This window comes from Leptopilina heterotoma, unplaced genomic scaffold (genome assembly GCF_015476425.1).
Source record: "Leptopilina heterotoma isolate Lh14 unplaced genomic scaffold, ASM1547642v1 Lhet_105, whole genome shotgun sequence".
Taxonomy (NCBI): Eukaryota; Metazoa; Arthropoda; class Insecta; order Hymenoptera; family Figitidae; genus Leptopilina; species Leptopilina heterotoma.
In genome coordinates, this window is record NW_025110819.1 from 203571 (window position 1) to 214831 (window position 11261).

At 22.3% G+C, this 11261-nt stretch overlaps 1 protein-coding gene across 1 annotated transcript; it reads right to left on the reverse strand.

Annotated features, from left to right (window-relative positions):
• Positions 1 to 881: 881 nt before the first annotated feature.
• Positions 882 to 7372, reverse strand: LOC122501752 (protein PFC0760c). The gene is made up of 9 exons (XM_043611470.1): positions 6795 to 7372; positions 6002 to 6134; positions 5252 to 5425; positions 4815 to 4968; positions 4390 to 4534; positions 3720 to 3946; positions 3358 to 3606; positions 1694 to 3226; positions 882 to 1636 (listed from the first exon to the last, which is right to left on the reverse strand). The coding sequence occupies exons 1-9, from the start codon at positions 6918 to 6920 to the stop codon at positions 991 to 993; spliced, it is 3387 nt and encodes a 1128-aa protein (XP_043467405.1). The 5' UTR covers positions 6921 to 7372; the 3' UTR covers positions 882 to 990.
• Between the last annotated feature and the right edge of the window lie 3889 nt (positions 7373 to 11261).

Below are 11261 nucleotides of genomic sequence, written 5' to 3' on the forward strand. Positions count from 1 at the left end.
AATTAATATTAAACTATAAATTTTTTTAGAATTTGGCAAAAATTAAAATTTTATTTAAAAATATTTTTAGAATTTTGCAAAAATAAAAATTTTATTTAAAAGTATTCTTAGAATTTTGAGAAAATAAAAATTTATCCATTAATTTCTTAGAGTGCTTGAGTGAATGAAAGTTTAATAAAAAATTTTTATATTAGAATTTTACAGAAACGAAAATTTTAATTAAGTTTTATAATTTTAAAAACAATTTTTAAATTAAATTTTCTTCATAATTTTACAAGAATTAAAATTTAATTGTAAATTTTTTAAAAAGATTTTTTGTAAAAATAAAAAATTTAATGGTAAATTTTCAAGAATTTTACAACAATTAAATTTAACTTGAAAACTTTTTTACAATTTTATGTAAACAAAAATTATTTAGAATTTTGCATTAAAATAAATCATCGAAATAAAAATCAATTTAAAAAAAATAAATGCAATAAAAGAAAAAAAAATATAAAAGTAAAATAAATTTGCAATGAATAAAAAATTATTCAAATTAAAAATAGTCTTGAATAAAATTTCAGTTAAATATTAAAATTTTTGTTGAATTAAAATTCGATTAAATATGAAAATTCTATTAAATTAACGTTCGACAAATTAAAAAAATATTTGGCAAAATATTTGTAATAATTGGAAAAAAAAATTGTATAGCAAATTTTTCAGTTACTAGATCTCCTGTAATAACATATTCAAGGACTTTGAATACAAAAGTACTAATAATGTACTTTTTTTTAATAAAAAATGTCAAAAATTAAAAAATTGTATAAAATTTAAAAATTAAAAACTGTATACAATTCAAAAAATTAAAAATTCGTTTTAAATGCTAAAAAATTTAAAGTGATTAAAATTTGGAAATTCTACAAAATTTTAAATTACATTTTTCATTAAAAAAAGTGCATTTTACATTTTTTTCCACATTCGAAAAGAAAAAAGGAAAAAAAAATCACTCACTCACAATTTTCTATTTCTCCAAATTTCCCTTTCGCTTTTATGCTCGTGAATAATTTCATTACTTCTAGTATTTATTCTTCTCTTTTCTACATTACTATTAAATGTTTTTCTCGTATTTTTTTCACTCAATTCACTCTGAATTAATTTGTTTTCCTGAATTTTTCGCCGTTGCACTAAATTTTTTAATGCCTCATTAAAATGCATTAGAGTCTCGGCAATTGATTGTGTCAAATAATTATTAGCAATTTCATCAAATTCATTGTCCTCATCGTTGCTTAATAATTCACTTCTAAGTATTTTAAATTGATTCATTATTTCACCTAAAGTTTCGCGAGCATTCTTTAAATCTTTAGAATCAAAAATATTTTCATTACTCTCAATTGAATTTTTTGTGAAAATTTCTTGTTCTGAAGATTTCTTTTTAAGATCTTTTATTTTTTCATTAGATTCTTCATTGTTATCGTAGTCGGTGTTTTCATCGATGATGAAATTTTCCTCGAATTCTTTGAATTGTTGGATTATTTTTTGTATACTCTCTTTTATGTTTGATAATTTTTTTCGATTTGAAAGATTTATTTCTTTATTTCTTTTCTCGTTTAATTGATTATTTTGATTATTAAATTCGATTTTTTCCTTATCGAGGTAATTTTTTTCTTTTTTATTATTTTTTTCTCTGTCGTAATAATTTTTTTCTACTTCAAACTGATTTTTTTTGGCATTAAAAGAGGTTTTTTCTTTTAAAAAAAGATTTTCTTGAGATTCAAATTTATTTTCGCTATCGAAATAATTATTTTCTATTGCAAATTTATTTTCTTTGACAAATTTAATTTCTTTGGGAAAAGTTTCTTTTGTAAAACTCACTTTTTCTTTCGGAAATTGATTTTCTTGAGATTCCGATTTAATTTCGTTATCGAAATAATTATTTTCTTTTGCAATCTTATTGTTTTCTTTCAAAAAATGATTTTCTTCAGCTTCTAATTTATTTTTCTTAGAAAAATTATTTTCCTCTTGGTCAAAATTATTCTCTCTTGCAAAATTCCTTTTTTCATTGGGAAAATAACTTTTTTCCTTCAAAAACACTTTTTCCTCGGCGTCAATTTGATTTCTATCGTGAAGATAATTTTTTTCTTTTAAAAATCGATTTTCTCTTGAGTCCAAGTTTTGTTTGTTGGGAAAATAATTTTTTCCCTTTTCAAACTGATTTTTTTCCTCAAGAAAATAATTTTCCTCTTCTTCTTCTTCTTCTTCTTCTTCTTCTTCTTCTTCTTCTTCTTCTTCTTCTTCTTCTTCTTCCTCTTCATCATCATTGAAATAAGATTTTTCCCTGGAAAATTGATTTTCTTCATCGTTGCTTTCATTTTCTCTTTCCAAATAATTGTCTTCATTATCAAATTGTTTTTGATTTCTTGCCAATTGATTTTTTTCCTTCTGTTGCTGTAAATTTTCCTTTTTCGCCCTCAATTCCATTTTTTCCTGAATAATTTTCTTCACCGCTTCCTTAATACTTCCCGATTTTTGTTTCTCACTTTTCTCCCTTGATTTGATTTTCAAATGTTTTTTCGGACCATTTTCCGCGGAAGTTGATTCGATTTGTTCACTATTCTCATCGTCGTTTAATTTTCCTTTATTAACATATTCTTTAGAATTATTATTTTCATTATTTTCATTATTTACATCATTAATTTGAAATTCTCCATTTTTTTCCAATTCATCGTGAAGAAAATTATTCTCCATTTCGTATTTTTCGATAAATTCCTTGATATTTAATAATTCGGAGGAAAATTGCTCATTGGAATTAAAATTTTCCAGGGAATTTTCAATGTATGGAAAATTTTCACCAGTGAATAAATCATTTTCCGTACCAATTTCTCTTAATGATCCAACGATATCGTGAAATATTGGTTTTATATTTTGTAAATTTTCGTCTGAATTTAAAAATTCGATTTCATTGGAATTTCTTTGAATTGAACGCTTTGATCGTGTATTCAATGAATTGTACATTTCACTTGATTTCCGTCGCATGAGATAAATTGCTGGTTTTGTATTAATTTGTATTGGCGGTAATGAATTGTAATTTAATGCAATGTGAGAAAATCCATCAACAGAATCGAGAATTTCGTGCGTTTTCAAATAGGATTTTATGTTTGGTGAATATTTACTTTTTGCCTCCATCAATAAATGAGTGAATTTCAACACTTCCGGACTGTCGATGGTTAAATTTTCCTCCTTCGAGTAACTGCATTAAAAAGAAAAAGAAAGAGAATTATTTCTTTTCAAAAATAAAAATATTTTTTCAAATTTAAATAAAATGAATTTTTTTTATTTTGTTAATTAAATTTAATTAAATTTAAATGAGAGGAAACTCACATCCACTTGGGATTTGTTTGTGTGAATCGTGAGATTCCGGTTTGTGCGGAAAAAACATCGATATGAACATAAACTGGTTCAATTCTCTCTTTTTCGATTCTATGGAGACGAGCGATTGCCATTCCGCCGGGATAATTAGCACCGGCGACGCAGAGAAGAAACATTGAAAATGTTGCATTTAACACCAAATGTCCTAGAATCGCCAGAGCCAATAGTCCATTAAAAAATGATTTTTCTCGATTTTCCCAACTGTAAAGCAGAAAAATATAATTTATTATTTTTTTGGTAATATTTAGTTAATTTTTTTTTCTTTTTTTAATTGTATTTTTATATTTATCGAATAAATTACAACAAAAACTTACATACGGTGACAAGCAGCAGCGGCACCGACATTTAATAATGGAAACACATAGATGATAAATCGTAGTTCTTTGTGAGGGAGAAATGAGAATAAAATAACGAATGTTATGCCAGGAATGGTGAGGGCTCGAACTCGTGAGTCCCACAAAATTCCCAGTGGAATTAGAAAATAGGAAAGTGCCAATCCTCGTGGTAGAGCCGAATAAAAGTACCATAAAAATGGCGAAGTCTATTTTTTCACCGTTAAGGTTGATGATAATTGTAATAATAAAAAACTATTTAACAATAATAAGTAATAAAAGAAAGTAATAATAATGATGATAGAAATTAAAAAAATAACAGCGATAATAAAAAATAATAATATTAATAAAAAAAAATAATGAAAATAATAAAAAGAACAGTAATGAAAAGTATAAAATATAAATAATGACAAAAATAATATTTAATAGAAACAATAATAAAATAAATAAATTAAATTGAAAATTTTAGATAAAAATAATAAAAATTAACAATAATGGTAATAAAATAAAAAAGCCTTTTCGAATGTAAATAATAACTAATACAAAATTAAGATAAAAAAACGTAAATTAATATAGTTACCTAATTATTTAAAAAAGCTTCAAAAAAAAACCTTTTTCTTATTTTTACGTCTTTTTTCATTATAAAGGATACGCCCCATTCGCTACTTTTGTTCAAAATTGTATTAAAGTAGAAAACTTCTCCCTCCGGCCATACGATTCGTTTCCAAAAAAATGAATCCACAATTATTGTTAGTGAGAGAAAAAATATTCCAGAAGGCACTGCAATTTTTAATAATCTGCAAAAAAATAATTATTTATTATTTTAACAAAGTAATTTAAATTTCTTATTAATTTATTTTTTTTCTAACAGAAAAAAAGATTAAAAGAAAAATGTTTTTTGTGTCCATTACAAAAAACACAAGTGTTTTTCTACTGAACAACAAAAATCTTGTTTTCTTTTATGAAAAACCGTTTAGCCCGTATAAATTGTTAAAATAAAAATAAAATAAAAAATAAAACGAAAATTGAAAATTAAATATTAATAATTGAAATTTCTAATCGTTTAAAATAAAATACCTATGAATTGTAATTTTTGAATTGGCAATATCGTAAAAGAGAAACATTCCCAATAGCATGGCTAATTCGGCGCGAAAAATAATTATAACGGCAGCCGAAGAAATGATGAAGAGAACATGATTTCGCCTCATCCATCCATAAAGAGCAAGTAGAACTGAAATTGAAAACGAAAACTATTTTAATATTATGTTTTAATGATTAATTTCAAAAAAAGAAAAAAGCCTTTTTTTCGTTATAAAAAATTGATTATCAATTAATTTACTAATAAAATAGTCAATAGACAATTCTAAATCTAAAAAAAAATCTAAATCTAGTCAATAAAAAATTAGTTTACAAGTAAAAGTATTAATAATGAATTAGTTCACGAATAAAATAATTAACAGTAAATTAATTAATAAAAAATTAATTTACATTTCTTTTATTTTGTGATTATTTACCTAAAGGCATTGCCATAATATTCGGCAATGGTCGACTGAGATAATATAAAAAATGAAACTGAGTGACGGTAATTCCGACAAACCATTTTACAAATTTAACGCCAAAAATTGATTGCAATGCTCTTCGATAAAGACTCAGAGTCACTATTATAGTTAAACCCAGTACAGCTCTCACTGAAAACAAAAAAAACAATTAAATTAAAGTAAAAAAGTAAATAAATGAAATGAAAAAAATTACAAATCATTATTTTTATTATATTATTAAAACAATAATTTCCATAAATTTTAAAGAAAAAATAAGAAATTTCTATTTTGAAAATTAAATTGAAAATAAAAAAATTAAATTAAAAAAATAATCAAAAAATGAATAAATTAAATGAAAAAAATTGCAAATAATTATTTTTATCACATTATTAAAACAATAATTTCCATAGATTTTAAAGAAAAAATAAAAAATTTTTATTTTGAAAATCAAAGTGAAAAAAAAAAATTCTACATTAAAATTGTTTCAACTACAATAAAAGAATTTTTTGAAAATTCAATTAATTATTAAACAAATGATTTTAACATTTTTTTTCTTTTGTAATTTATTGTTTAATTTTTTTTGAATTTTTCTTTTTCTTTATTTTATAGGTAAAGTGATTTGTTTTTAAATGTTTTTAAATTGTTTTTAAATATTATTTTAAGGAGAGAATGAAAAACTAAAAAAAATTCAAGAGTTTATTACTTTTTTTCAAATTTAAAACTTACCAATATATTGGGAATAAAATTTATTTATATTAAAATGTTTAACGGCAGCAACTGCAGGTGCGGCTAAACTTGAAATTGCAATTGGTCCCAAAAATGTTCTGGGCACGACTCCCGGAAATTCATGATGATCATACTGAAAAAAAATGTTTTCTCTTTAATTTTAAAAGGAAAAATTGAAATATCGTTAATTAATAAAGTAATTATTATTTATTATTAACAATACTAATAAATAATAATAATATATTCATTTATAAGTTAATAATTTATAATATTTAGTAAAAATAAATTCCAATCATAAATTACAATTAAATAAAAGTATAAACAATCATTTTTCAAAAAAAAGAAACAATAAAAAACAAAAAGAAACAATAAATTACAGATTGAAAATTAAATTAACAAAACAATAGTTAGCAAGTGGCAAGTGTATTTATTATTTAAAATAAAAAAAACATTCTGTAATTAATAAAATAAAAATAATAAATTAATAAAATTCAAAAAGCAAAGAGGAAAATTAACATAAGGAAGAAAACATAAATTTTGGAAATCGGAAATACTTTTAAGTTTAGAAAAGCCGGATCACAGAGTTTATAAATACGTGGCATGTTTTTTTTCCTTTTATTATTCTAAATTTACATACAATTTTTCAGTAATTTTGTTTGTTTCTTCAGTTTAAAAAAAATTGACACTTCCGGTTATGAAATAAATTTAAAAAAATTTTCTTTTATTTTTAGAATATTTTAGAAATATAAAGTTAAAAAAAGCAAAAAAAAAAAAAAAAAAGAAAGAAACTTACCTCACTTAGGTTAGAAGCGTGATAAAGAAGATCGTGAATTGCTTGAAGATTAAAACTTTCCTCGACTTTTGTAAATGGAGAATAAAATAAATGTAGAATTGCCACTAATATAATTAAATGGTCCATTATGACATTTGAAAATGATTATTATTCAGTCATAATAATACAAAAAAAGAGGATTTTTATTATTAGAATACAAAAAAAAACAACTGCTTCTCTCATTCCACCTGATAAATATGTCGTCTGCTACTGTAGTTGAAAGTCCCTTTAAAAAAATGTTTATGCCCATCCCTGAGATATTTGTGTTAGCTACCCAACCCTGACGTTGTGCATGTTGTCTAGTGGCTAACTTCATGGTATTTACATCATTGAAAAAAAGGAAAAAAAGTGAACAAAACAAGAATACCGGTGATTTTCTAAACAAAGTATAGGAATAAAAGTACAGACAGTTTTAATCCAAATAATGTAAAGTTAAGGAAAAGAGTATTATGTCAATCGAAAATGAATAAAAATACAATTGGAACATGGAGAAATAAATTGTTTACCTTAGAGGACGCAATTAGATTATACACTTTAGAGGTTAGAAAATAATTTCATTTCATTATTTCAATTATAGTTTTTATTATTAATTAAATTAATAATCTATAATACGTATAAAATTGTCAAAATCTGATTCATCTATATATAAAAATCGAGTATAGGAGAATTTCTAGGTTATGTTGGGTAATTATATTTTTTCTCCTTATAGAAAATTTTAATTTTTTAAAAAAATGCAATTTTTAACGGATAAATATTACAATATTTACACTTATTCTACTAAAAAATAGTTCAAATTTAATTTGTTTCTCTAAATATTTCAACAAAAATATGGATTTGGACCAAAATTAAAGTAAACTTTAAAAAAAGGGTTAATTGATAAAAATAATATTTTGTAAGTGTAAAATCACTGTAAAATATATTTTTATTATTTAGAGAACTTCGAAAACTAGTTTATTACTAATTAATTAATTAAATAATCAAAAGAACTAATTAATTAATTAATCAAAAAAAGTAAAATTATTCTTATTACTCAGAGAACTTCATAAACTTCATGTTTTATAATAATTGAAATTTCGATAAAATTTTTCAACAAAAAATTAAATTATTTACAAAGTTTTAATAAAATTATTAGCAAAGATTCAATTATTTTCATAAATAAAATTCTTTACATGATTTCAATTATTTAAAAAAATCTAATAAAAATTCGTTGCGAGAATTCAATTATTCTTCTAATTAATAAAATTCTTCACAGGATTTCAATTATTTAAAAAAATGTAATAAAAATTCGTTGCAAGAATTCAATTATTCTCCTAATTAATAAAATGCTTCATGCAGGATTTCAATTATTTTTAATACAATTTTAAGTAATATCTTCGAAAAATGTAATTATTTTCAAAAATTTTATGAAAATTCTTCGAAAGAATTCAATTATCAATTACTTTTAATAATTTTTGCAAAAGTTCTTTGCGAATTTTTAAATCCATTTGTTTATAATTCAATTTTACGAAAAATTTCGATTATTCGGAAATTCTTCAATTAATAATAAGTAAATAAATAAATTAAATATTTAGAAAATAAAAACTTGAAATAATTTCAAAAAAATTCAATTAAACTTTTACAAAAAAAATTAATTCTACAGAATTGCCAGTTAAAAGTATGAAAAATTCAAATTTTAGAGATTTTAATTTGAAACCTTTTCAAAATTCAATTTTTTTAAAAATTTATGCTATAATGCTTTTAATATTCAATTATTATCTAAATTGTTAACTGAAATTCGTTTTTCAATTAATTTTTATTAGAAAATTCAACGGGAATTCAATTCTTTAAATACAAAAATAAATCATTTATTGAATAATTGAATATTTTTAAAATTCAATTCCAATAAAGAAATTTCGATGATTTCGATTTCGATTTCGAATCTTTTCGATGAATTTAAAAAAAATGTTCAAGAATAATTACAATTTTTCGAGGAATTCGATTAAAATTGTATTAAAAATAATTGAAATTCTATGATAAGTTTTATTATTTATGAAAATAATTGAATCAATAAAAAGAATATTAAAATTTTTGAAAATCATTTAATTTAGGCGAAAAATTTTGCAATTTATAAAGATAATTGAAATCTTGACAAGAATTTAAAAAAAAATTTCGAAAATAATTGAATTTCGGCGAAAAATTTTGCAATTTATAAAGATAATTGTAATCTTGACGAGAATTTAAAAAAAAATTTCAAAAATAATTGAATTTCTACGAAGAATTTTTATTTCTTTAAGAAATAAAAATTCTTCGTAGAAATTCAATTATTTTCGAAATGTTTTTTCGAAAGATTTTTTATTTTTTTGAAAAATAAAAATTCTTCGTAGAAATTCAATTATTTTCGAAATTTTTTTTCGAAAGATTTTTTATTTTTTTGAGAAATAAAAAATTCTTCGTAGAAATTCAATTATTTTCGATTTTTTTTTTAAATTTTCGTCATAATTGAATTTACAAAGAATTTTATTAAATTTCTGAAAATAATTGAATTTCAAAGAAGAATTTTGATATTTATCAAGACATTTGATTTCTTTCGAAGAATTGCTTTAAAATCCTTATTAATAAAATCAGATGTCTGTCTGTACATTGCTTAAAACTTCAAAATGTTAACATGATTAGTTATTATGGACATCAGAGATTCCAAAAATGTTCTTAAAAAATTTAATGTATGTATGTATGTATGTATGTATGTATGTATGTATGTATGTATGTATGTATGTTTGTCTGTCACAAAAACTTTGTACCCCAATCACACAAAAACATGTGAATCGATTTAAGTCCAACTTGGTAGGTTATTAGGTATTGACCCAAGGAAGGTTTATAAATTTACAGATTTAAAAAATATTAATTAGAACGGGAGATATTCAATTTTTTCAAAAAATTCAAAAAATCGAAAATTTCAAAATTTTTTATTTTTCATGGATTGCTTTTGAAGTTTATATACTTGAGTATTATATGTTATTTAGTCACATTATAGCATAACTTTGCAAAAAATAAAGTCCTATAACTAATATGTAAGTATAAAAATGTTTTCAAAAAATCGAAAATTTCAAAATTTTACATTTTTTTATGGATTGCTTTTAAACTTTCTATATTTGAGTATTACATGTTATTTGGTCACATTTTAGCATAATTTTTCAAAAAATACTATTCTACAACTAAGATGTAAATATAAAAATATTTTCAAAAACTTGAAAAATGGAAAATTTCCAAATTTCACAATTTTTAATGGATAGCTTTTAAACTTTCTAAAAATGAATATTATATGTTATTTAGTCAGATTTTATCATAATTTTGCAAAAAATACTATCCTACAAGAAATATAAAAAAATTTTCAATATATCAAAAAATCGATACTAATTACTATATGAAGTATAATTCAGTAGTATTTTTGGAGTCTCTGATTAATATTTTGATGTCAAAATAGTGCAATTCAAAATTATTTATCAAATCAATCTAATATTTTCAAGAAGTTCAGAAATATTGAAAATGGAAATTTTTTATGATTAAAATGATTTCGCAGGATGTCAAGAATTGTAAGTCACCTGTGATACAATACAAGCATATTATGCCACTAGGCAAAAACTTACATGTTAAAACGTTTTTTCATTTTAACTCTAGATTTAACTTTAAGAGATGTTTTGAGCAATGTAAAGACAAAAGTTAACACGGTGTCTATTTTTGTTTAACAAAATTCCCTGCTTTGTCCAAACTTTTCACGGTTTATCTCTTTTTTGTCAAATTTAAATTTACTTGATTTTATCCATAAATAAATCTACAAATGGCTATAAAAATTTACTTATTTTATGAAAATACTGTTTCTTAAGTTCATATAAATATAGATTGTATTACTTGCTGTCGTACAGTTTTCTGTTTATACTAATACATTTAACTGGGTATCTACCAAACGGGAAAAACTGTAAAAAGCTGGGAATATGCCGAACCGGGAATTTTCCTATCAAATTAAGAAAAAGTTTCATTATATTAATTCGCTTTTAAAAAATTGCTTTTTACTTCAATTTTTATTGATGTATAATATTTATGAAAACAGACCCGAGTCAAAATTTAAGCCCTACTTTCAGCCTAAAATTTAGGTCTTATGTTAGGTTTTAGCAGTCGTAACGTAGGGTCTACTTGCGATACAATTAGTTCCAATTAGACTCTACTATAACTCCAAAAACTGTATGGAAAATTTAATTTTTTTAATACATTAATTAAAGTACTACAAATTGATAAATATTGTTCTCTGCATTTGAATTGGTTAAAATAACTAATTTGATAACAAAAAGTCAATCACTGATTCAAATAGTAATATTTTCCTACTAAAATAGCTATAATGGTAACTAATTATTATTTTTTTCCGGTCAAATTAAATTCCCTAGCTATTTCCTGATT

Bases quoted from the DNA above. Each gene is read 5' to 3' on its own strand.
- LOC122501752 (XM_043611470.1), bottom strand. From the start codon at position 6,920: ATGGACCATTTAATTATATTAGTGGCAATTCTACATTTATTTTATTCT. The intron at 6,135-6,794 runs GTAAGTTTCTTT...ATTTTTTTTCAG, and splicing joins ACGCTTCTAACCTAAGTGAG to TATGATCATCATGAATTTCC. The intron at 3,947-4,389 runs GTATCCTTTATA...GTGAAAAAATAG, and splicing joins ACAAAAGTAGCGAATGGGGC to ACTTCGCCATTTTTATGGTA.